This window comes from Balaenoptera musculus, chromosome 1 (assembly GCF_009873245.2).
Source record: "Balaenoptera musculus isolate JJ_BM4_2016_0621 chromosome 1, mBalMus1.pri.v3, whole genome shotgun sequence".
NCBI classification, from domain to species: Eukaryota; Metazoa; Chordata; class Mammalia; order Artiodactyla; family Balaenopteridae; genus Balaenoptera; species Balaenoptera musculus.
The window spans coordinates 135,395,305-135,421,865 of NC_045785.1; the positions used below are offsets into that span (position 1 = coordinate 135,395,305).

The window sequence follows — 26,561 nt, forward strand, 5'->3', positions numbered from 1 at the left end:
GGCCAAGCCGATAGGGAGCATTGCGGGGTCTGCAAACGGGGAACCCTGGAAGCATCTCCCCTGGACCAGCTCCCTATCCAGAAAGAAGCAAGGAAAACCTTTTCCTGGGCATTAGGCTGTCAAGCCAAATTGTTTGTGAAACAAAAAGAAGAACTCTATTTGTCCAAAAGGTAGTGAAAAAGCAATGTCTTGCAGGATTCCAAAGCGGCCCATCAAAGTCCAAATTTTACAAAATATTAATCTGTTCTGAACACTATTCCTACCAGTACAGAATACCTGTCTTTAAAATATTAAAGTATTCACTAGCATTATAAGTCCAATGGAAATATCTGAAATTCTAAACCATTTTCCCAGAAAGGTGCACTTTCTTTAAATACATTTTAGAAGTCATCGTCAAGTATGTTGGTTCTAGTTTTAGTCTCTTCAGTGGAAAAAAATGTTTTTCCTCACGTTGTTCATCTTCTGTGACCAAAGAGACAGAAAACACACTTTTTCAAAGAATTAAAATCGATCAAACAAACACAAACCATTTCTGAAATGTTTCATGGTGGCCCCTGGTTCCTTGAGAGCAGTTTCTTGGAAATGAAGAAACGTTGAGTGGGGAATAAAAATGCACAATACTTATTCTATATCACCAGAGGGCTGAGGGCAATTTGATCTACCACAGACCACATCAGACCTTTGATCTCTTCCACTTCCCAGCTTTCTGAAACTTCACTAACGGAGGAATTTGGGGATTTAAAACAGAGTCCATTGTTTGGTGGGCCACTCTGAAAAACAAGCCCCTTGTACCTCCACAACGGCACTCAGGTGATTTGAGGGCTGGGCATCACGTTGTGTGTTTTATAAGCTTCCTTGATGAAGAAGTAGGTTATGGCTACAGGCAAAGGGTTTTTAGTTATTTCATATCAAATAAGAAATAGTCTCTTCACCATTGGGCATTTAGATGTCTCTAAGAAAAATACTGGAAGCCTCAAATGTTAATATGAACTCAATCCTTTCTTACCTGAATACATTACAGCAAAAGTGAAGTGAGGTCAGGCAATTGGTGGTCCTAACAGCCCCACTCTCACCACTCACATGTGGGGAGGAGATCAAGGTCTGGCAAATTTGCCCTCATTCTATGGAAGAAACAATCTGACAGATTTCTTTATTCCAAAAAGACCGAATCTTGTAATGTTGCATTATCTGCTGTTCATACTCTGGGATAATGTTGATTAGAAAGAGTTGTACATTTTCCAGGTGCTTTAGAACTAGGGGTGTGGAGGAGAGTTTTGAGTGTTTTGGAGGGGGCGGTGGGGAAAATTATATTGGGAAATAAAGAAGCATGAAATAATTTTGATACACTTTAAATATATAAATCCATCTTGTTGGTGGCTGGTCATGAAAAGGGAGAAGGGAGCTGGCCATTGAGCTTGGACAAAGGTATTATGGGGCTAAGGGTTTTATACTCATTAACTGATGTGATCACACCACACCACAACCCTAGAGACTGGTGTTATTATCTCCATTTTACAGATAAGAAAATTGAGGCTCAAAGAGGTTAAGCAATTTGTCCAAAATCACATACATGGTAGAATCAGAATCTCAGAATCTGGCCTGGGATATATTGTAAACGATTTGGTGGACCTAAAAATTTGAAGATCTAAACTCTTAACAGAACTGAAAACTTTCAAATTCCCTCAATAGTTTTCCAAAAAGGTCTTTGAGCAAAATTTTCTAGTTCCCCCTAGTTTTCTATTTCACTCACTGCCCACTCTCCCTACCGCTCCAGATTTGGACAGCTCCCTCATTTCAGAGATGGCTTCCTTTCCATAGACACAGCTTGACTTCAGAAGAATTGGCTTTTTCCCGGAATCACAATGCCTTAGCCCTTGTATCAGGATATGTGTGTGCATGTGTTTGTGTGCATGTGTGAGTGTGTGTTAGTATCTGTGGTATATGTGTGTGTGCTAAATATGCATGTCTCAGTATATATAAATATGTGCAGGTGCGTTTGTGTCTAAGTGAATGTGGTATGTGTGGGTGCCTTTGTCTATGTATGTGTATGTCTCAGTGTATCTTTATTTGTGATTGTGTTTTCCTCTATGTGTCTGAGTGTATATGTGAGTATGTCTGTGTTGTGTCTGCGTATATTGTAAGTATGTGTGAATGTGTGTACATCTGACTTGTGTATGTATCTGTGTGAGTGTGTGTGATGGTGTCTGCTTGGATAGCTGTGTACACGCAGCTGTTCTCCCCGTGGGCTTAGGTCTGTGCCTTGGGCCGTGTCTCTTCTGGGCGCTGGTGGATGGTCCTGCAGATGGGAGTGTATTGTACTGTGTGGTCCAGCATCTCCACAGATTCCTTGTCTGTTCCAGGGATGTTGCTGTCTTTTCATGCCTGGGTTTACCCTCTGCAGAGCCCCAGCAGAGGGCATCACCACAGAACACTTTCCTGCAGATAAGATAAAAATTTTCATTTTAAATGAAACGACTCCTCGGATCAGGAACTGAGTTTATAGATCAAATTCTGTCTTAGTGACGGCAAGGATCTGCTTAAAGTCCAGTTTTTAAAGTAAAATTTCGTGATATCAAATACTGCATGAATAAGTTGAGTTTACTAGGGATTTGGAAATCCTCTCAAAAAAACTCCTTGGAAATTTTTGTTACGACTTTATTTCTCGTAGGAAACCTATATAACTTCTGTCCTGTTCAGACTCTCCAAATGATTTAAAAAATCATAATTTAGTGTAGGTTAAAAAAAGATTTGTTTTGTTACTCTTTAAAATTTTCTAGCTCGCTCATATTTCACACATTTATTTCATCTAAATAATTGCATGGAGCACTGTCTCCTAAAGTGTGGGGTTTGAGTTCACAGGTCCCCACCCCCTCACAGGCAGGGATGAATCTGAACTTGACAGGTGCCATCAACAAGCTGGCACTTTGCAGCTGGGTGGAGGGGATCAGCCGGACAGGGGTTCCCACTCCCAGCCCTCCTTGGGCCTCCTTGTAGGGCCTGTCCCCTACAACACATGATACTCTGTCCAAAGGATGGAAATCTGTCCCTCAGACATTTCCATTTGCCTAATTGTTGGGGAGCACCAGAGGCCAGTGGCTCATCTACTCCTGTCACTGCACACAGAGCAGCTTTGAGACTATCCCTCCACCTCCATTTCCCCTCCATAAAGTGACAGGGTAAAACCATCCAGATGAGGTGATGTCTCAGACCCTCCAGCTCTGGGGTTGGGTGAGACCATCTCGCACACAGGCCCAGTTGAAATCCTGGTTCCCCCGTTATGGGACCTTGGACACTTTGCTTGATCTCTCCCAGGCTCAATTTCCTCATCTGTAAATTGGGGATAATAACACCTCCCTCACCAAGTTGTGCGGATTGAGGAAACATACATTTAGGACCTGGCACAGTTTATAACAGGCTCTTGTTGCCTGGTTTTACTATTATTATAGGTATGTTGTGGGTCTCTTAAACCATTTCTACATTATCTCTGTTTTAAAAAATGCTCTCTCTCTCAAAATCTACAGTGGAATACAGTGGGAAAGGTTTTGTTTTCTTTTAACTTAAAAAGCACCCTTAGTGTGTCCCTTACATTTTTGCCAGACTCAAGGACCCCCAGTTGGGTCCCAAGGCCTCTCTCTGAGAACCCCTAGTTTGGGCAGCCCGCCCTGTCCCTGCCAGACGCATCCCCTGCAAGCTGGAGGTCGAAAGAAATGGCTGTCTGCTGCTTTTAGTGTTGTTCCTAAATATGATGTTGCCTCAGCTTCCAAGCCTCTAAAACTCCCCTGCCCGCCCTCCCCGCATACATTAGCCTTAATGTATTCTCTCTTGAATACTCATCATATTAAGGCTCCCGGTAGATACCTTGCTCGAAATAAATTTTACGGGCATGCATCCTCGCCCTCATCCCCATGCATTTGTGGCCAGGAGGAGAAATATAACCGCTTTCCTCGGAGGCCAAACAACAATTAGGTGGGAATTGGCGGCCCTCTGGCCCGGGGGGAGGGCGGGGTGCGGGGAAGGAGCGGGCTCGCGCCCCGAGGGTCGTCCCCAGACCCCAACCCCCACCCGTCGGGCTCTCCAGGGGTTAATTTGCCTCCGCTGGCCGGCTGCCTGGCTCCTGGGACAAAGACATCCCTAGCGGGCCGTGTCCCCGGGGCCTATGGTCCACGGCGACACACAGGTCGGGCCGGGCACTCTCGGCTCCGGGGGCAAAGGTTCCTGCAGCTCGGCACCGGCCCGTCGGCACATCTCTTCCCTGAGCCGGAGGGCTTCTCGTTAGGGCTTCCTTCCCCTCCTTTTCGAAAAGATGCCTGAGCAATCTTCCCCCACACCTCCTTCCCCAAGCCCCTGGCTCCGCAGCTGCCACAGCTCTGAACGCGAATTCCTGCAGGGGAGATGCACACCCTTTCCCGCTTAATGGCCAGGTTTACCTGTGTTGTCTGCACCGCTTGCCCAGGCTGGACTTATACCACAGGAGCTCCAGCTTATCCTCCCCTCACTCCCTATAGTCTCACCTCTTCTTTCCCGACCTCCCAGCTGGTAAGGGCCCTGCTCTCGGGACCCTCCCTGGCCACTCCGGGGGTGCCAGTCCCTGATGGTCCCTGGAGAGAGGCAGGCGTGTGGTTGAACGGGCACCTGCCTGGAGGTGCCAGGCACGCCCCCCAAACCACGGCATAGCTGCTGTGTGATGTGGGCCCTCTCTGAACCTCCGCAGGGGGGTCTTGACATCTATGTGGGGATTCTCGGTGGGAGTTCAATGAGGTCAAGCCCAGGATCGTGGGCCCCTAACTTTCCTTACTCTCAGTCCAGCGGCACCACTTCGAGCACCTGGTTACTGCAGTTGTCTTATCTCCTAATAATAGCAAACCTTTACTGAGCACCTACTGTATACCAAGTCCTGTCCTACGTATATTGATTCATTTACCTTGACAACAGTTCTACCAGGTACTATTGTTATCATCACCCCACTTTTTCAGGTGAGAAAACTGAGGCAGAGAGAGGCAAAGTAATTTGTTCAATCTTAGAAAGCAGAGCCAGGATACAAAATTAGGCAGTCTGGCTTCAGAATCCGTGGTCTTCACCTGTGTCCTACCTAGCCCTTCTTATCTGATGGAAATTCGTGTAGCTGTCATGTGTTTAGCACTTTTCTGGGACTCCCTGGTAAGTACGTATTGGTTGAACAATTTCTTTGTCAAGGAGGAAATGTTTTGGGATAAAAAGAAAATCCCATCTGAACTGGGACAGGTACCAAGTGTCCAGGGCTACACGTATCTGGTAGTTTTCATGGGGCATTTTGGTCTGAGAATCAGGTCAAAGGGCAAGGAATCTAGTGAGTATGACTTTCGGGCAAATGGTTGTGGCTGCCAAGACCATGAAGGGAACAAGCTGTGCTGGGGTTTAATTGGGTCCAAGATAGACAATTGTGTGTACAGGGCTAATGATGACAGTTAGCGAATGTCCCAACAGTGTGTCTATAAGTTTTAGATACAGATGACTTAATACTTGAGAAAGCTTTCTCTCTACATAGGTTTAGATGTGCTTAAATTTTCCCCCTAATGCTTTGAGACTAATTCCCTATTTCAACACTTTAAAATTATATCACAACCAACAAACTTGTTATGAATCGAGAAACACTAGATTCATGAAATCTCACGAGAGATTTGGTTTTACTACTTTTGTTGACATTTTGGGGTGTGCAGGAAAAACTAGTGAAGAACTGTTTCAAGTGAGCTTCTTAGAGAGGATTTGATCAGTAATTTATTTGGTGAAAAATATCTGTGGTGTTACTCTTGTGTGCCAGACATTGTGCTAGGCACGGATGATACAAAACTGAGAAAGAAATGCTGTTCCTGCTCCTTGAGGATCTCACCTTCTGATGGGAAAGACGGTGTGTTACAAAAAACAATTAGCAAAAATGCTATTTATAATAGAGGTGAGAAACCCCAGGGTTACCAGTCTCATGACATGCTATATCACGAGGCTACCATAGGAGGCCAAATGCTTGTACTTTTATGTTTCTGTTCTTAACATTTGTTACCTTCCCTTTTTTGAGGAAAAGGACCAGGGAAAATGGCTAGAGATGCTAGCACTATTTGTTCATCCAGCTGTGAAAGCCTGACCATTTTGAAACTAATTCAGTGACTCAAAATACTATCAACCCCCTGAGCAATCCCTTGGTAGAGATGGGATGGCAGAGAAACAGACCTTGGATAGGAAGTCACCCAGCACAGGAACAGGGTGCGGTAGTGGTTCAGGTTCAGTTGCAGACAACAGAATCCATTTTCACTATTTAAGTGGAGAGTGATCAATTACCAGGTATGTAGTAGATGACTTTTAACACAATGGAGCCAGTTCTGGGCCAAGCTGCTGGGAATAACTCCCAGCCCCCAGAATGTTGTTGCTTCTGCCATGATTGCTCAGGACATTAAAGCCAGAGAACCCTGTAGCCTCTGCCATGATCCACACCAGCATAGCGGGAGCGTGCCTCTTGGCAGGCTCCATTCAACTCGGTTCTGAATTCAGGTCTCTTCTAAGTTCATCCGATTGGCAGACTCTAAATCACTTTTGGAACCCAAGCTGCAAGGGGATCTGGAAAAGCAGTTTCTAGTTTTCCTGTCTGCAGTACATGAAGGCATATTAGTTGGGTATGTTGATCGAGTTAATCAATGGTATCTTTTGCATTTCATTAAAATGCTGAGATTCTCTCTCAGGAGACTCTCTCAAAATACTGAGATTCTCCAATGGACAAAGGATTAATCTCCAAAATATATAAACAGCTCATGCAGCTCAACATTAAAAAAACAAACAACCCAATCCAAAAATGGGCAGAAGACCTAAATAGACATTTCTCCAAAGAAGACATACAGATGGCCAAGAAACACGTGAAAAGCTGCTCAACATCACTAATTATTAGAGAAATGCAAATCAAAACTACAATGAGGTATCACCTCACACCAGTTAGAATGGGCATCATCAGAAAATCTACAAACAACAAGTGCTGGAGAGGGTGTGGAGAAAAGGGAACCCTCTTGCACTGTTGGTGGGAATGTAAATTGATACAGCCACTATGGAGAACAGTATGGAGGTTCCTTAAAAACGTAAAAATAGGATTACCATATGACCCAGCAATCCCACTACTGGGCATATACCCAGAGAAAACCATAATTCAAAAAGACACATGCACCCCAATGTTCATTGCAGCACTATTTACAATAGCCAGGTCATGGAAGCAACCTAAATGCCCATTGACAGACGAATGGATAAAGAAGATGTGGTACATATATACAATGGAATATTACTCAGCCATAAAAGGAACAAAATTGGGTCTTTTGTAGAGACGTGGATAGATCTAGAGACTGTCATACAGAGTGAAGTAAGTCAGAAAGAAGAAAAAACAAATATCGTATATTAACGCATATATGTGGACCTAGAAAAATGGTACAGATGATCCAGTTTGCAGAGCGGAAATTGAGACACAGATGCAGAGGACAAACGTATGGGCACCAAGGGGGGAAAGCAGCAGGGGGTGGTGGTGGGGGTGGTGGTGGGATGAACTGGGAGATTGGGATTGACATGTATACACTGATGTGCATAAAATGGATAACTAATGAGAACCTGCTGTATAAAAAAATAAATAAAATAAAATTCAAAAAAAATACCTGAGATTCTCTCTCCAGGAATACCTTCAGGCATGGACTTTGGTCACTACCCACCCCCAACATATCATTTGCTTTTTATGCCAGATGGCCTCTCAGTCCATGCTTAGGCAGGGCTTACTTTAGAGGCTGAGGTTTTTAGCACAGATTCTACCCAGTAGTGAAAATGTCATAGAAATAAAGGTGAATGTTATTGGGTCTTCCTGGCCATTGGCTGTGGAATTGCAGCTGGCAAAAGTGGAGTTAGCTGATGCTGCTAGCCTTGTGGTGCTCTTAGAAACAGGCAACCTCTTTGGGTCAAAGCCACCCAAAGCCAGGCCAGCAAAGCATGGATTGGATTTCAGTCCCAACCTACTCCTTTGACCAGGCACCTTTGTGCAGTGTACAACCTGTACAACTGTATGTGGCAGCCCTGGGGGTTTGGCTTATGCCCTTTCCCAAAACAAGCAGAATGAGAAGGCATCCAAACAGCACCTGGTTAGTGGTGCTGTACAGAAGTCTTACATTGCCTCTCTCTCCTCTCTCCACAGAGATCCCCCAGTGTGCTGGCTGCAACCAGCATATCCTGGACAAGTTCATCCTGAAGGTCCTGGACAGACACTGGCACAGCTCCTGCCTCAAGTGTGCAGACTGCCAGATGCAGCTGGCTGACAGGTGCTTCTCCAGGGCCGGGAGCGTCTACTGCAAGGAAGACTTCTTCAAGTAAGTCAGAGCTGGGGGGGGGTGCACCTTGCTCTCCTTGCCCTGATCTAACTGCCTCTCCCATGCCGTGAGGGGGAAGCTCTCAGTAAGGCAGAGTGGGGAGGGTGGGGGTCCACCCTGGGTGGGGTGGGTGAATCCTGGTGCTGAGAGGCTGTTCCTCATTGAGGGCCCCCTTTTGATCACCGGCCCCATCACCTCCTGAGGCCCAGAATCTCGGCCTCACTTGAGCTCTGCAAGGGCCATGGGTGGGGAGCCAGCAGGAGGCAAGAGCCAGGCTTCTCCGGGGTGGCTGACAAAGGATCCCTGCAAATCCTAGAAGGAGTTGCTCTTTCTGTCTTGGTGAGTTGGTGCCTCAGGGCACTTGGCTGTACCATTCCTGCGGCTTTCAGAGTGGTACTTTGAATTTTGTGCCCCAAATCTAGAGCGTCTCTATGGTCGCTCCTAGGGTCTCAGAGAAGAGTTGCTCCTGGTAGAGGCTGAGTCAGGCTCAGACAGTGTCATCAACTTCAATGGAAATATGACAAAGAGACAGTTTTGTGTGACGGTTTAGAGCCCAGACCCTGCCTGGGTTTGAACTCACTTATTAGCAGTGTGCTCTTGGGCAAGTTATTTAACTTCTCTGTGTCTCAGTTTGCTTATCTGTGAAATGGGGCTGATAATAATAGGGTTGTTAGCTTTGAATGAGTCAACATGTGTAAATTCCTTAGGATACTTGCCTGATACATGAGTATTAGCTCTTAAGACTGTCCCTGATTTTTCATTCTGGGGTTGGGTCCATCAGAAAAAAAATCATGTTGGAACTTTAGGTCAAAGTGAGGGGATCTCCTAGAATTTATTTTCCATGGTGTTTAGTCTGAGACTTCTCTCCAAGAATTTATTACCTGAGGCACTTAGGCTGATGCCTCAAATGACGTGGGCCCAGCTGGTAACAGCAAAGCCAAGAGCAGGAGGTTGGGGGGGTGTCTGTCAGCGACATAGAACCCAGTGTGGGTGGCCCATGGGGTGCGTGGAGTGTGCTGTGGGACTGCCGGTAGGCTCGCCAGCACCGGGACACACTGGGCACAAATGAACAAGCCCCCGGAGAGATTGTGTGCATCCTTCAGAGGATGTGTTTTCTGGAGACAGGGAGGGAGAAATAGGGAGAGAGTGCCAGTCCTGATACAGAACATGCTTCTCACAAATCCTCCCCAAGGTTTAACTGCGGGGAATAAGTGATTTGAATTTCTGAGGATTCTCAAATTTTGGTTAGTCCAACATGAGTTGAAAGCACTTTAAAGACGATCTTGGTAACCACAGGGGGCTGCCTCCATGGCTTGTGGTTCAGAAGGTAGCACTCATTGTCACCATCACACTTTGGTCAAATAAGCACTGCTCTCTCCTTGGGAGTGTGTGTGTGCGTGTGGTGTGCGTGTGTGTGTGTGTGTGTGTGTGGGCACATGTCTGTGTGTGTGTGGGCATGTCTGAGCTCCCTGAGGGTGGGGCAGTAGCTGGCACAGGCACACCCAATGAATCCTTGATGGTTCCAGTTGAGGGATGGGCCCTGCTTCTTCCTCTAAGTCTTTTTTGTGGGCTGTTCCCCTTTCTCCCAATCTTCCTTTTGCTCTCCCCACCTCTGACCCTCGCCTTGTTGCCTTTATTTTGGCACTTACGTGGTTCCGTCCCCTCTACCCACATCCTTTCTCAGCAACACGTTTGCCTCTGCCTTCCTCCCTCATGGATGCCGTGGCCAAGCACCATGGCAGCTCTTATGGGCCCCTGGGTGGGACGAGTGTCATCGTGTGTGGCGGGGGGCAAGGCAGGAGGAAGTAGGCGGGTGGGCCTGGCCGTCGGGGTTTGCTAAGCTGTCCCTGCTTCCAGGGCCAGCGCATCGTCCTCCTATTTGGAAATCCTCGGTGAGCTCCAGGGACGAGCAAGAGGCCACGTTGCCTTCTTGCCCACCTGGGGACGGGATAGGTGCTGAGATGTCCCTGGGTCGGAATTCTGCCTGGGGTTCAGGCAAGGCCTGTCAGGACCACAGACCTAGGGCTCTGTCACCAGAGAAGCTCCTTCGAGCCCTGGCCTTGCCTTAGGGCTCTATCTGATGTTTGGACCTCGACTGGCTGCCTCCGGGTGTGGGAAAGGGAGGTGGCAGCAGCTGAAGTGTAGGTTTGGGTTTGGGAGAAGTAGTGGTAAGGAAAGAGGGTCGCTCTAGACCCGGGAGGAGCCCAGGGTACGGGCTAAGGAGGGATTAGCACAGGCCTATGAGCCGTTAGCCCAAGACCAGAAATAAAAGCGACAATTACTCACCCAGGCCGTTGCCCTGGCCCCCTGTCTCCATGGCCTTGCTTATCAGTAATGTCCCTACTCATCTCCCCCCCCTTGCTGCCCACACACCTCCCCACCAGACCAGCGTCCCCCGTCACCGCTCAGCTCCTGACACCCCGACCCCAGCTCCTTTGGCAGGGCCCCCTCCGCCTACAGAATATCCCAGAAGCACTGTGCCACCAGAGCCTTCCACCCTGTGCCCAGCCTCCCATCCAGCTCACTGCTTTCCTTGGGTACCCGATGCCCCCAGCAAGATGCCCCATTTCGCAGCTATTTCATCGTCCAGGGATGAGGTCCACCCTCTCAAGGTCTCCCCATCCTTCCATGACGGTGAGTCCAGCTCCTCAGTGGCCTGGCCACCTTGCCCCTTGTCCCTCCCGATGACTCAGCACGAGCTGCTTGCTTTGCTCATTCCTCACACACCTGCTTAATCTTCCCCGTTGGCTTGAGGAAAGGCTTATTAGTCACTCATTTTTCTGTCTTCCCCACGCACCTGGCCCCGAGCCTTGCCCACAGGCCATCGCTGGGTTTGATGCCACAGAGAGTAGATTACATAGTGAATTCACAACGCGCTGTGGGGACCAGTTTCTTCCGTACCCAGCTTGGCATCCTGCGAGTCACAGAGGCCCAGGATGCCTCCGTTATTTAGCCCCAGTTCTTCGCCTTTCACAGGACTGCTCTGCTTCCTAAAGTGGCCCCCTCTCAGGACTGGATCCTCTTGTAAAGCAGGGGAGCTGGCCGCATATTCAGTGCTGAAACCAGGTCATTAACTCTGTGATGCGGCTGCTGGGTGGAGAGAAATTTAAAACTGAAGTGATTCTCCCCACTGCCAATGGAGGGGCAATCAGACACGAAGATCGGGCACCTCTGAAGCCCTAGGGAGGCCACATGGATTTACAGGCAGTCAGGCCTCACCAGCTTTTGGGGACCATGGCTGTTTGGTACAGGAAGGCACATCTGCAGTACAGTTTGGTATAGCAAGTCACAGACCTCGGTGAGGACAGGGAGGGAGAATTGTCTACAGTCAGAGTGGCCTCACCTCCCATCCACAGGGGTCTTGGGACCTGCTGCCCACTTGGGGCTCCGGCTGTGATCTGGTCACAGAATGGGTGGGTCTGCTCCTCATTATAGCTCATTAAAGGTCACCAGGCACCTGCTTTCAGATGGCACATGTGCAGAGGGGACACTGGGAAGCAGAGAGAACAAGAGGTGGGGCAGGAGGGGGAGGGCAGTCCCAGGCAGGCCAGGTCCTCCCTCGTCGCACACCAGGCTGCAGGTGTCACCACCAGCAGCCTCGAGAGAGGGCCAGCAGGGGCCATGCACTTGAATTTGCCCGTCACTTGTGCCTGTGGCACTTGGAAGACGCCTGGTCAGAGGCATCTTCTCTATGCTCCTTGAAGTAAAAGAGAAAAAAGAAAAAAAGAAAAAGCAGTGTTCTTTTATGATATCTGCCCTAAAGCCCGGCTCGGAGGCAAGAGGGCAGGATTCATTGACCTCACCGATCAACAGTGTGGTTCTAAGTTCCAGAATCATATTTTAAATCCCTTTGCCTATAACAAGGGGCAGGGCCACTGCTTGCACAATTCCAGGGACATCCTTTTATTCTGTGTGAAGCTTTGTGACTCAAGACTGTAATGTGAGGAGTGCCCCGCTGGAGGTGTGTAATACCCCAGAAGTGGGGGGAGGACCAGAGAGGAAAGCTGGAGGTTGGCTCCCACTAGCTTCCAGCCTGCGAGACATGGTCGTACTGGTGACTGGCAGCAGAGGGCGATGTTGGTGTGTGCACAGGCAGAGAGAAGTACTGTCGGAAGGTTGTACTCTGTGGTTGTTATGTTGTTTGAAGGGCGGGGGCTGGTTAAACTCGTCTTGCTCAGTAACATTGGCTGATTTTTGCTGTTGTTTGTTGTTTTGACTCTTGGGTCTCCTTGGCTCCCCTTCTCCAAAGGAAATAACATTCTGGGGCCTGAGAGGAGAGGCTTAGTTGACTAATACAGCATGCTTCTAAGATATTACAATTTGAATCGCAAGCCAGGGAGCCAACAACTCCTTGGGTTGCATTTGCTGAGCAGGTCTTTTCTGGACTGTGCATCCAGCATGTGGAGGATCCCTGGCTCCTTGCAAAAGGACTAGAGCCTGGGGAGAGCAGGGGTCTGGGATTTGGGCTTCCCGGTCCCCCTTTTCATCACTGACTTGGTCCTGGGATGAGCCTGGCAGCTCCCTTACTCTGAGGTGTGGTGAAAACAGGTTTTCTGCTCCAGGAACTGGTTCAAGTGCTGGGGTCCTTAGGCAAGTTCCTTGACATCTCTGAGCTCCAGTGTCCTCTGCAGGAAAAATGGGAACGCTAATGGTGGCTGCTTTAGAAGACCTGGTACACAGTAGCATTTCGCAAAGGGGAGTTATTTTATCAGTCGAGTGGTCTGGTGAACCCAAAAGGAGCTTGATTGAATTCCTGTCCTGTGTTTTACCGGCTGTTTGTCAGCAAACAAGTGACTAGGCCTTCCTGAAAACCTCATTCCCTTATCTGTTAAGAGGTGACATTCTAGCCCACAGAGTTGCTATGAAATGGGAAGAAGATAGTGTGTAAACTGTGTCTAGCACTGCTGGGTGCTTCATGCTCGGTGCTGTATCTCTGGGTTTCTGGCCCTGGATGTGTTCACCTGGCCTGCGGCCTTGGAGGACTAGCTGCCAGATTTCTCCCCCAGGCTGGGCCTGAGCTGACCTCTCCTGCCCGCTGCTCCCTCCAGCTTTGAGACCTTCCCACTGAGATGACGTTTAAAGGCCTAGAACTCCTCAGATGGGGGCGGGGGTAGCCTGGCAGGTGGAGAGGGTACATGGCAGTGGGCCGGGGACAAAGATGCCATGCCGATTTACATGAAGACTTGAGAAACGAACCAGTGATTATTATAATATGAAAACAAACAGCTATAGAATCAAAGAAAGGGCAAGAGTCCGTGTACATTTTTAAGGTAAAGCACAGCCTTTAAGAACATCCCAGGCTCGTGGGGAGCTTCAAGCCACGCCCTGGCCGCCAGGTGTGTGTGCTGGCATCTGCCTGCCAGAGGGGGCCGTGGGGAAGAGTCGGAGGCATTCTGGGGTGACTGCCACTCCGGGGGGTCCTGTCTAAAACTTCATGCTTCTCTGGGGGTGTCTCCCTGCCCCTGAGGCCCTCACCTGCCTGGCACTGCGGGGACCCAGCGGGATGGAGGGCTGCTGTGCTGTTGTCATTGGGGAGCTGTGTCCCCTCCCCCAGCCAGTCAGTCTCCAGGCAGTCAGCCTGGCTGTCAGCCCAGGGCAGGTAAGCGGCGTCCTTGGGAGCCCGGGAGCTGCTGATTTATCCCCGCAGTTCAGAACAGCCTGTTTCAGCTCCGGCTCGCTCTGTGTTTGGCCCGGCTGCAGGGTAGTTTTGCTGGCTCTGGCCAGGTCTTCATTAGTGACCTTGGGCCACTCACTCCGGTGACCAGGGCCTCCATCCTTCAGCTGGGCAGACGCCCACAGGACATCAGGCAATATGGGCCTGATGGGCCGATAAGGGCCCAGAAACCTCTCTCCGAGGTGGACGTTGAAGAGGGAGCAAGCGCCGGGTTTGAATCCAGGCTCAGTGTGAATTTGGGGCGTTAGACCTCTCTGAGTCTCACTCTCCCATCTCGAAAAAGGAATGGGAATAAAAATGTCTACTTTTCAAAAGTTACTATGAGGGCTGAGTAAAATGAAGTGTTCAGTAGCCATCATTATTGGTAGCTATTCCTGTTAAAGCCATGACAGCATATCTATGTAGGGAGGAGAAAAAAAAGAGAAAAGGAGGGTCCTGGGGCAGAGGCTACAAAAAGCTTTGGGCCAGACAGGGGTCCTGGGGAGGGAGGTGGGGCCTGTCCAGTGGCAATGGCAGGTCAGGGGATTGGAACAGCTGTCCACCTCTCGGTGTGCGGAGCTGCCGAGTCTTCCCCACAGGAGACCATCCCTCCCTGTGTGGTCCAGAGCTCTGTGGCAGTGACCGCAGCCCTCAGCCTTCACTTCCCAAAGCGGGGTTCCCAGCTCTGGCGGGAGGGTCCCGCCTGTGCTTGTGTGGCCGCCTCTAGCTAGCTTGTACTCTGTGGCCCCAGGAAGAGGCCACTTCAGTTCTGGGGTTGGTTGTGGTCCAATCTGGGGCCAGGTTCTTACTGAGCCACTTGTTATTTTTGATAACCACACACCTGTTAGGACATACACACACACACACACACACACACACACACACACACACACGCTCTAGCAAAATGTGCTTGAAGAACTCACAAGGGGAGGGTCTCTTTGACGTGTGACTTTCCATAATTTCCGAATAGTTTATAGTCTAATTCCCTCGCTAAGCAAATTAAACCTCTTAAGGTAACGATCAGATGGTCCAGATAGTAGCTGTGCGTGCGGACATTTGTAAGATTCAAACACTGGTGGGACCAGGCCCACAGTCATTTGCGAAGGCCTGTAATCAAGGCAGAAGCAATTACTTAGCTGAGCAGTTCCCCCTGGGACCTGAGGCGGTATATCAGGCGGTGATGAGTCCACAGATTATCTGTCTGCCTGCCCCGGAGGCCTCCCGTTCAGCTGCGCCTGCCCACCCTCCCAGAGCCCAGGCTCTCAGTGAAGGCCTCCTGACATCTCTGGAAGCTGCATACTGGAGACCTTTCTGCCTTGGGAGAATCTGTTTGGAACCAAATAGTTGCAAATCAGCCTGGGAGTCAGATGGCATCTGGGCTGTGGAAACATGGTCCCCAGGCAAAGAGGGATGGGGTGACATGGGAATGGGAGATGGGGGCAGCTTAAAACACACCAGCCGGCAGCAGCAAGTCCCGTTCTCTTAATCACTGGGGCTCAAACTCCTCCCTCCTTTACTTCCCACCCCCAGCCATTCAGGTACCGAGACACGGGGTCCCACCTCCAAAAGGCCCTTTCTTTCCATTCCCACTGCCTCTCTCCTCTCTCGGGCCCCTGTCACCACACCTCTGCACCGCTGGAAGCTTTTCTAATCGGCTGTCCTTCCCCTCTTGATCCCCTCTCTGCCAGTCTATGCCTTCCTGCTGCAGCCCATCTTTGGCCACGTTGCCCCCGTGGCTCCTGAATCCCCCGAGCCCAGCGCTCAGGAACCCGTGGCCTGGCTCCACCACGTTTCCTGCTGATTCTCTGGCCGAGGTCACACGAAGGTCTGGGGAGAGCCAGTCTCTGACTTGTCGATCTGGCTCCTGGGGTCTGTTAGTGCCCCTGGAAGCGCCACTTTCGGAGAAGCCACAGACCAGCCTTGGACCCTGTGGCGGGCATCATGGGTCCATGCAGCGGGCTGGCCGGGGGTATGGTGGGAGGGGGTGGGATGGGGCCTCTGTCCCCGAACGTCCGTGCTGCTGCCTGCCTGTCCCCGTGTCTGCTGCACCACTGTTGAGAATGAGCCCTTAGCTCTTGAAGGGCTCAAGAATCAACAAGCAAGCTGCAGATGCTGCAAGGGGGCCAAGAGCGCCCATTATGCAGGGTTTCTCAGAGAATGGTCCATGCCACAGCTGTACTGGGGTCATCCGTGTGGGGCTTGTTAAAAGTGTGGGTTCTGGGCCCAGAATCAGGAATCTGGGGTGGATTTTCTGCTTCTAAGCAAACATCCTAGGTGGCACTTCTGCACATGGTAATTTGGTGACAGCTGGGCTAACACCTTGGCAGAGAAGAATTAGTCTGGAGTAAGGAGAGCCGATTAGGTGCCTAGAGGAGAGGAGTGGGAAGGAGGGACGACGTTGTTGGGCCAGCTGGCAGCCTGTCCCATCTGTGAAAAGGGAATAATAATAGCTACCGATAAGGGCTGTTGTGCGCTTTCAATGAAATAGCTCACGTGAAATCCCCTGGTGCATACTGACTGCTTAATGCATGTTCACAAAAATTAAGAGAGCTGGGCTGCACTCTCGTAGAAGAGGGTCAGATCCCACACGTCCCATTGCCTCTTGGGAAGCAAATCTCCCCCCAGCAGGGAAAGTGGGGAAGGATGGCTGGGGGAAGGGAGAGTTGGGCTGTAGACCTTTTTCTGCCACTAACTGGGCTGTGTGATCTTGGGCAAGCCCCTGACCCTCTCTGGGCTTCCCCAGTTTGCTTCTGTGTTAAATGAGGAGGTTGGACTAGGTCACCGGTTCTAAAGCTTTTCCCGTTGTATTCATCTCAAAGTAATATTGAACGCTCGTTGAAAAGAAAAACATTATATTAAAAACAAAAAGCAGAGCCTGAGGGGCAGTTTGTGAGTGTGTGTGAGTATGTGTAGGGGGGAGCTGTGTCTGTATTCTCTAAGGCTCTAACATTCTCCGGTGTCAGGCCTTCTCCAAATATGGCCCCCGTCTATGTCTGGAGAAGGCTGACCGTTCTGGGGCAGAACTCTGTTTGCCGTGACATGGCTATGGTGGTGATATATGTTGGAAATATTGGTACATACAGTAACAGTAAATATCAGCAACTTACCTGTCAAGTGTGGTGATAGATAAAAGAAATACATGGAGGGAAGTGTCAACTGGGAGAAAAATATATGGCCAGCAGTAAATCACCACCAAGCAATTAAAGCATAAAATTAAGTTGTGTGGTATTTTGTTTCCTCGGGACAGTGCACCGCACTGTGGCAGCTCCCACACATGGGAGGCTGGCATGGGTCCGGGCTGGCTTCCACTGACTGCTCCCAACGGCCCAGAGAAAGGAAGAACATTGGGTTCAAATCCCAGCTCCACTGTCTATGGCTGTGAGGCCTCTGGAACGTTTCTTACCCTCTCTGAACTTGTTTCCTCATCTACAAATGGGGGAATGTGCATTAATGCGTACCATAGGAGTGGGTCATTCACTACGTATGACCAAATAGTCACTGAACACATATCCCAGGCCAGGCACTGCTCCAGGCGTTGGGTCCACTGGTGAACCAAAGAGATCCAGCCCTGCTGTCACGGAGCTCGCCTTCTAGAGAGGGGAAAAGACAATACGATAAACGAACGAAATGCACAGTACATCCATGGGAGATGAGTGCTTTAGAGAAGGGAAAGGAAGTGCTGGGGTGGGGTGCAGGGGAGATGGTTAAGGACTGCCCCTGAGAAGGATACATCTGAGGGGAGACCTGTAGAAAATGCAGGAGTGAGCCATGTAGAATATCTGGGGAAAGAGCTCCGAGCCCAGGAAGCAGGCCGGATGGTGCAGGATCTTAGAGGCCAGTTAGGGGACTTTGGCTTTTACTCTGAGTGAGAGGGGAGCCACTGGAAGGTTTTGAGCAGGGGAGTGAGATGGTCCGACTCAGGGTCACTGTGTGGAGGATAGACGGTGGGGCAAGGGCTGCAGCCAGGGGATGCTTTAGGGGAGCTGTGGGCAAGGGGAGAGGGTGGCCTCAGCTGGGGAGGCAGTGGTGGAGACGGCGAGGGGTGGTCCAGGTCTTGGCATAATTTTGAGTGGTGCCAATGAGATTTGCTGACAGATCAGATGCGGGTGTCCGAGGCTGTCGGCCTGAGCAACTGGAAGAATGAAATTACCCTTCTCTGAGATGGGGAAGGTCACTGGAGGAACAGATGCTGGGATCTGCATCTGGATCAGGAGTTTGGTCTTGGGCGTCCAAGTCGAGATGCTGAGGACGTCATGGGATATACCCGTCTGGAGTTGGGTCTGGGCTTGGAGGTGGAAGTAGAATCCCCAGGGGTGTAGGGTGGACAGAGAAGAGGTGTGGGAGGTGGAGGAAGGGCTGTCCGAGGAAGGAGCAGAACCAGGAGAGCCGGGTCCTGAGGCCAAGTGAGCGCAGCGTTCTAAGGAAGAGGGGTGGCCGATGTGGTGTGAAGGTCAGGGAAGGTTAGACCTGACCACTGGACTCAGCAATGCTGGGGCCGCGCTGACCTGGTCAAGTGCAGTTGGGGTTGATTTGTCAGTGGCACCTTGACTGGAGCATGTATTATTCAGGATTTTCCATAGAAATGCAACCAACAGGGTGTGTGTGTGTGTGTGTGTGTGTGTGTGTAAAGAGATTTAATTTAAGGATTGGCTCACATGATTTTGGAGGCTGAGAAGTCCCAAGATCTGCAGTCAGCAGGCTGGAGACCCAGGAGAGCTGATGGTATAAGTCCCAATCCAAAAGATGGCAGGCTCGAGACCCAGGAAGGGCCAGCATTTCAGTTCGAGTCTAAAGGCAGGAAAAGACCGATGTCCCAGCTCCCGGCAGTCAGGCAAGGGGAGTTCACTCTCACTCTTGGGAGGGCCAGCCTTTCTGTTCTCTTCAGGTCTTCACCTGATTGGATGAGGCCCATCACATTGAAGAGGGCAATCTGCTTTACTCCGTCGACTGATTCAAATGTTAATCTGTCCAAAACGGCTTCCAGACACACCCAGGAAAATATTTGAGTAAACATCTGGTTGCCCATGAAATTAACCAACAGAGTGGATTCAAGAGAAGACTGAGAGCGGGGGGGGGGGGGGGGGGGACCCCTTTTTTGTGGGATTTTGCTCCAAGGGGAGTAGAGAAAGGGATGGTAGATGCAAGGAGGTGTAGGGTCAAGAGAGGTTTTATTTTTTAAGTGGCAGAACTATTGATAATAGCATACTGTACGCTGCTGGGTAGATGTGGTAGAGAGGGGAAGTTAATGATGTGGGTGGCAAGGGGGCCAGTTGCTGGGTGAATGATCTTATTAGGCAGGAAGGAGTGGACTCTGTGCCCAGGCGGGCGGTCGGCCTTGACCAGGAGCACAGCCGAGTCAGCTGTAGGAAGCCGAGAGACCTGGGCAAGTGGCGGCGGGGCAGGGGTGGGGTATGTGTGGACGCGACAGTGGGAGTGCCTGGCAGGCCTTTGCTTAGAGCTCCTTTTTTCTCCCGGAAATAGGAAGCCGGGCCGCCAGCTGAGACGGAGGATGAGGGGCTTGAGAGAGAGAAGGTATGGGAAGGTGGGAGGGCTAATGCACTAGGGAAGTGCCCTGTGCTTTCCCGGGCCCTCTTGAGGTCCAGAGCCTGAACTTAAGGGGAGCCCGGTCAGGGAGGTGGTGTGTTTCCCTCGGCCCTGTCGGACGCCCGGTGCTGCACGGAGGAAGCGGAGGCCTGAGAGCGGGACGCGGGTTCGGGGTGTGGGCGCGAGAGGGATTCCTAAGGTGGACCACGGCGTCTTTGCTGGGTAAGGGGGGGACGTGAGGCCACGAGGGGAGGGAGGAGCAGTGAGAGGGGCCGGGTTGCAGGGCTGTGGGCGTCGGGCTGCTGTGGGGACTGAGCTGGAAGGACAGGACGGTGCGAAGGTTGGAAGTTATTCCTGGAGGCGCCGCAGTTCCTGGTGACACGGTCCGGGGTGGACCATGGGCGTGAGTGGCTGAGGAACGGTGGAGGCCATGCCTTTCAGGAGAAGAGGTCAAGGAAACGAGAGGGCAGGGGCAGGAGGGACCGCTCTGGGGACACTGACGCCACTGAGAATTACGGCAGCAGGGACGGAGAGAGCGACAGTGAGGCAGGAGGGAAACTCGCCCCGGGCTGGGGCGTGGGCCGGGGTGACAGTGACTGCCCCGGGGAGGTAGCGGTGTGGCCTGAGGGCCGCTGGCGAGGCTCAAGAGAGGTTACGTACCACGCGGGCGCACAGCAGGTGCTTGGTAAACGGGAGCTGCTCTTTAATCGTGTTGGTGACCAGAATATGGCACCTGGCCTGATGGCGGGTCAGAACTTAAAATCAGGAACGTGCTGGAACGTCTGCGGTGTAGGATTTACATGCGCCTGTTTCTAGAAGATGTGGTGCCTGCCAGGCCTGCGTGTCACCCTTCCTGCAGTATCCAGGCACCCTGAAGTGGAGAGCGGGCCAGGCAGGCCTGTCGAGAGCAGCCGGGGTGGACAGATGAATGGGCAGAGGGGACTCAGGCTGAGCACGGGAGCAGAGGGGGAGGCCAAGGACACAGGCCTGGCCCTGTTCCCAGGGGCGGGGGCAACCCCTGAATGTCAGCCATGACGTCCGGTGCATTTCCGGAAGCCCAGGCCCCTCATGCCTGACCTACAGGTGCAGGAAGGCGTTGGTAGGACCAGTTGGTGTGTTGAGGTGGCCCCTGGGGGCAGCCCCGCATCGCAGGCCTGGGAGCCGCATGCTCGGCGGCTCAGAGCAGCTGGCGATGCCTGAGGGGCACAGGGCCCCTGGAACCCACTTCCAGTCCAGAGTAGAGGCACCACGGCTGGCTGCTCCGTGATGTTTGCTGCCTTTGACGCCCACCGTGCGCCAGCTGTGCTGTCAGAAGCACCGAGTTCAAATCCTGGTCTTTTTACTCTTTGCCTGTGTGAGCCGAGGCCGGCCCCTCACCCATCTGAGCCTCAGTTTCTCATTCGTCAGAAGGCATCATAATCCCCGCCTTTCAGGTTGGGCACTCAGGAGACATCTGTGGAATGAGTGCAATGATGAGAGCAAAGTGGGCTGGAAAGTTTATGTTTTCGTAAACTTTGGGCCTCATTTCAACGGGGGGTTCAATTCCCTTCTTAGGAGAGCTTTTGCCAGGAGCTGCAGTTATTGTGGTGAGTGCTAATCCTTCTCCGCCTGCTTCGGACACGTGCCTGAAGGAGCAGTTCGTGCACTCATTCCTCCCTGCGTGCATTCATTCACTCCTTCGGTGGGTCTTTGTGGCTTGCCTGCTGCTAGTTGGGCAGAGATAAGAGCATTGCCAGTGAGGTTGCTCTGAGAAGGAAAGTAACGTTAGCCATTAGCAAGTCCTCCCTTGTGTTTTCTTTGTCTTTTGGATCAGCTCCAGCTGCTTTTCCCGGGGAGACCGGCTGTCCCTGGAGGCCTAGCAGGCAGGGCTGACCAGAGAGAGATTGTCCTTCTGGTGAGCAAGGCCAGTGCAGTTTGCACCCGAGCGGGCAGGGCCCCGCACACAGTAGGGGCTCAGCGATAGGATGAAGGGAATGCTGACTAGAAAATTCCTCGGAAGCCTCTTCCTTGGCCAGTGTCCTGCTCCGCCCCCGCCCCCAGCATCCTTCAGATTTGGTCAGGTTGGTTAGACTATTGGTTCCGTGTAGCAGCCGGGTTCACAGTTTTACCTCGTTTTGGACCCGGGAGTTTTAGCCGCGGCCATCTCATTATTGCTCATCACAGAACAAGTTGTGTGGCCTCTCCAGGCCGTGGCTGCCTCACCTGTGACTCTGGCTGGTCTGAGATCTGGACACTCAGGACAGTGTCATCATCACATCTGCAGCCCCACAGGACGGCGCCTTATTCTGGGCCCGCTGGCTCTGAGCAGAAGTTGGGGTGGGGGCACCCCTCAGGACTGGGCCACGCTGGGAGAGCCCTGTGGGCCCAGGGGGTGCACGCAGTCCCCTCAATGAGGGTCCCTCTGGCCGTGCGCCAGGGGAGAGAGGTAATAAGGAGCAACTTCCACTTACCATCGGTATAAATCCCACAATCAGGAAAATTGCTTCAATTGCTAAAAAACGCCGGTGGGAAAGTCCATTTATTTTTCATTTTTCTTGTGCACTTGCCACCCTCATGCATGAATCACTGTCGGTATGTAGATTAAATTTATACCCTCGTTATCTTTCATGTCTCTGGGGCTCTGGTGTCAACTAGGTTTCTGGTTACCGAAAGCCACTGCCTGCTTTTTAGTGGGGGGAGGATGTGGCCCTGCCTGTGGGCGGGGCCGCTGCAGGGTCTCCACTCTGTTCTGGAGTCTGCTCAGCCCTCCTCCCCCTCCGGTCTCCACCCCGTGACTCGGCCACAAAATAGGACTTGCTTTTTGGAAAACTCTAGTTCTTCTCTGGAGCTGCTTCTGCTCCAGCCTTTGCAGCAAAGGATTTGGACGCTCGGGTTTCGGTGGTTTATTTGGGAGGCTTTGCAGTGAGCAGGACGAAGGCATTGTTTCATTTTGAACACCTGCTTTGTGAATTGGCCTGGACTGGATAGACAAACTACAGGCAACTTGAAAACACACTCTAGTAACACATATACAGGCTTCCTTTCTCTTTGTCCTTCAGACACACACACACACACACACACACACACACACACACACACACACACACACACACACACACACACACACACACACACACACACACGGAAGAGCTGGGTGCCTGCCTGCCTTCCTTTCTCATACAGGCGACATGGTTAGACAGCAGTTGTGGAAGAAGCCTGGCTCTCACCTGTGCTCTGGGAGGTTCAGAACCATCTAGGACTGACAGTAGACTTTGCTCTCCATTCTCAGATTTAGCCATCTCCTTGCATAATCTCTAAAAGCATGGTTCTTTATTCACTGATTTATTTTTCAACAAACTTGATCTCTGCTTTTCTGGGTCCTGGACTTGAAATCTGATGAAACCCTTGAAACCCTTTGAAAATTTGTTGAAAGTCCTGGCCCCCCCTCCTGATGCACAGTTTTGAAAAACTCGGGGCTGGTTGACAGAGCCCGTCCTGAGCTCTGGGCTGAGAAGCCCTGCTCTGAAGAGGCCTGCTCCCATGCATGCCACCGTCCTCACAAAACCGAGGGGCCTTCCAGGAGCTCAGAAGTCTGGGGTCCTTCCAAGCCAAACAGCTCAGGCCCTCACACCCCGACACCCTCCTCAGATCTCGTCTCAGAAGAGCAGTCCCTGGGGCCACGCTCCTGGCTCTTTCGGGGTTACCCATCTAGACTTAGAGAACCCCACTTCTCTCTGTAACCCCAGGTCCCCGGGAGGGGGCTGAAGCCGCAGCTGGCCGTGCCTGCTCCAGGCCCCTGCAGCCCCCGGCAGGTATCATTACTGCACAAGAGACCCATCATTCTGCATTAATCTGGGATTCATCATGATAGCCATGACCATAATTAATTTATTTGGTATTAATGGGGATGAAATATGTACTGTCCTTTCAGGGGAAATCAGGCTGCCTATAAGCATTAGTTAAAAGGACCATTAAAATCAAACCTTCCCCAGATCCATTAGGCAAAGTCTTTCATCCTGAAGAAGATAAAGTTCTGCTGTGTGAAATGTCATGAATAATTAGGTTGATTGCTGTTTTAAACTCTGCCCCTTCCTCCCCAACCCTCCCACCTCCCTCCTGCTGCAGAGCCCCCCACACACCCACCGCTTCATCGTCACATCTGCACTGGCCCCCGATTCCCCTCTGGCCTCCACGACAACTGGCGTGGCTCTGTGTGTATGGCCAGGACGGGGAACGGGGCTTAAATGACCCAGCTGGACTATAGTTGCAATGAGTCTACTTCTCTTCTTTTCCCAACCTTGGGCCCGGGTGGTGGGCACCTTCCTCTTGCCTCGGTGCTGCTCCAGAAAGGGGTAGATGGGAAGAGGTCTGAGGCAGCATTTTTCAAACTGAGGTCTGCAGGCCTTGCGCCTCGAATGGTGGCAGGGGTATAAAACGCAGATTCCTGGGCTCACATCTCAGGGGCTGTGCGTGGGAAGGGGACGGAGGCTGCTACGGAGGGTTTGGTGTCTGCCGGATGGAGGGGAGAGGCAGGAGAGAGAACCCATCGTGAGAGGCCCGCTCTGCGGCCAAAGTGCGATTTCTCCGGAGCCCCGTGTGGACCCTGGAGTGTGGCGTGTCCCAACCACACGGGCCTCTCCCGTGGGGAGCACGGGAAGAGGCGTTTCACCTGATGCTTTATGCACATGGGCGCCCACAGTTGCCCCGTGGGGCTGGTCCTCTAGGCAGAGGGTGAAACTGCCTGCTGCGTGGGACCTGGAAAATCCTACAGCCCTGGGTGAACTGACGAGCTGTTAATCGGACAGTTGGGTGGCCCAGGGGTGGAGGCCCATGGACCCCCCGGAGCGGCGGGGTGGGGGAGGGACAGCTGAAAAGTGCGCGCAAGCCGGACCCCGCCTCCCTGCCCCGCGCTCTAATCCTTTCACGCTGCCCTGACAGGCGCTTCGGCACAAAATGCACGGCCTGCCAGCAGGGCATCCCCCCGACCCAGGTGGTCAGGAAGGCGCAGGACTTCGTCTACCACCTGCACTGCTTCGCCTGCATCATCTGTAACCGGCAGCTGGCCACGGGGGACGAGTTCTACCTCATGGAGGACGGGCGGCTGGTGTGCAAGGAGGACTACGAGACGGCCAAGCAGAACGGTAATCAGCACGGCCCCTCCCCCGGCCTCCGTGCCGGCCGCCGCCCCTCGGGCCCTGCTCGCCCCCTGCCGCCTCTAGAACCTTCCAGATGCCTGCAGGGAGGGAGAACCCCCAGCCCCCAGCTCCTGGCACTTGCTGCTCCGCTGAAGCATCCACCGGTTTCCGGCTGCTGAGCGCCAGCCTGTCTCGCACGCCAGCACGTGGGCTCGGGAGCAGCCGGGGACCTTGTGCCCATCATCTCGAGGCCCCTCGCTTGGGGCGGGGCCGGGAGGGTGCTCCGTCTGCAGTGGACACTGGAGCTGCTCCTCAGTTTCCCATATCGGGGTGCACATTTACCTCCACACCTCAGAGGCTACAGTCAGCAAGAGCCCTCGCGTTGGCCTAAGTCACCCTTGGGCCGGGTCAGCTCGTATTTCAGTTGATTGTATTCTGTTTCTCCTCCCAGACGGTGGGCTTCTCGAGGGCAGGGACTTAGGCCTGACGACTCTTGTGTCTCCCAAGCCCCTCATATGGGAGCAGATGCTCAGCCAGTCTCCTCGTTCAGGGAGACCCAACCATCTCAACTATCTGCTCCCGTGCACCCCGCCCCCCTTCCCTGGCCACCTCAGGGCCCTGTGCACGGTCTGCACAGAAGCTCGCAGCACAGGCTGATGTCGGGCCCCAGCCTTTAGTAACCACGCTGGAAAGCCTGCCTTCACAGGGGCGGCCTGGGCAGCAGCGGCTCCTGCCCTCCAAGGCCTTGTTCCTGGGCAGCCCTAGGTCTTTCCTGGGCCTTCCCAGGGCCTAGAGAGGGCTCGGACCCCTCCCCCCCATTCCCCAGTGCTCCCCGAAGGAAAGCCAAGCCCGACTCCCCACCTCCTGCAGCCCCACCTCAGGCTTCTCACTCACGGCTGTGCCCTCCACCCTGGCTCCGAACATGGCATTTGGCCAAACTCAACCTGGGAATCTCAGGCGCACAAACTTGTGAAACATCCAAGGTCATTTGCCTTTGACTGGAATTTTTATCGACTCAGGGTGTTACTGCGGAACACTTTTGTTGACGGCTCTGGGCTTGATGAAAAAACAAAGGAACAACAATTTCATGTATCTCCTTCCAGATCTTTCCTCGGTCCCCACATATATATTATATAGATATGAGCAATGCATGGAGAAATTAGTCTCTCGCTAATGAACGCAGTTAAAGGGTTTGTGGTGGTGAGGAGGCCCTGTTGGTGAGGCCGCGGGAGCCGAGCTCAGCCTGGGAGGGACAGCGCGGCAGGGCCTCGTCTCTCTTCTGCTCCCACCCCCAGAGTTCTGGCGCTTGGCATGGACAGCCCTTCAGTCTCTTCTCCTCTTTCTGGGGCCTCTGCAAGCCTGCTCCCAGGCTCTTTGCCTTAATGTATTAATCTGCTCTGGCTCCTTAAAACTCACTCAGTGCTGTTACTTTGGAGTCAGTTATGGTGTCACAGAAGATTAGGGATAAACCCTCAGCGCAGATGGACTCAGAGAGCCCAAGCTGCCTGTGGAACTCTGATGCCCTTCACCAGAGACCCCAAGGATGCAGGCCACCCCCAGGGCCAGCGGCTGCTTCTCGCTGTCAGAGGCCTCCTTCAGACCCTGAGCACTTGCAGCCTGGCATCCACGGCTGCTGTGGATGGGTCGAGAGAAAGGGGAGACCAGCCGGGGAGGCAAGAATGACCCAGTGGGGCTAACGCTTTTATCGAGGATGGTTTGCCCTGCAGCAGACCTCTGTAGGGTGGTGGAAAGACACCGAATTTGGCCTCAGAGGTTGGTGGGCATCTCTGCCGGGTCATGCACTAACTTGTGGGTTCCCCCGGCAAGTTGTGTACCTGGTTGAGCCTCGGCATCTCAGCTCCATAGGGGTGGGTCAGAGCACCTGTCACATAGGGC

The 26,561-nt window shown here is 52.2% G+C and overlaps 1 protein-coding gene across 1 annotated transcript in view; it reads left to right on the forward strand.

The window, feature by feature from the left end:
* The window catches only part of LHX4 (LIM homeobox 4), a 42,572-nt gene that overhangs the window by 9,667 nt on the left and 6,344 nt on the right, over window positions 1-26,561 (forward strand). The window contains exons 2-3 of the mRNA XM_036874186.1: window positions 8,183-8,354; window positions 24,469-24,671. Coding sequence (XP_036730081.1) covers window positions 8,183-8,354; window positions 24,469-24,671 — 375 coding nt within the window. The remainder of the gene's footprint in view (window positions 1-8,182; window positions 8,355-24,468; window positions 24,672-26,561) is intronic.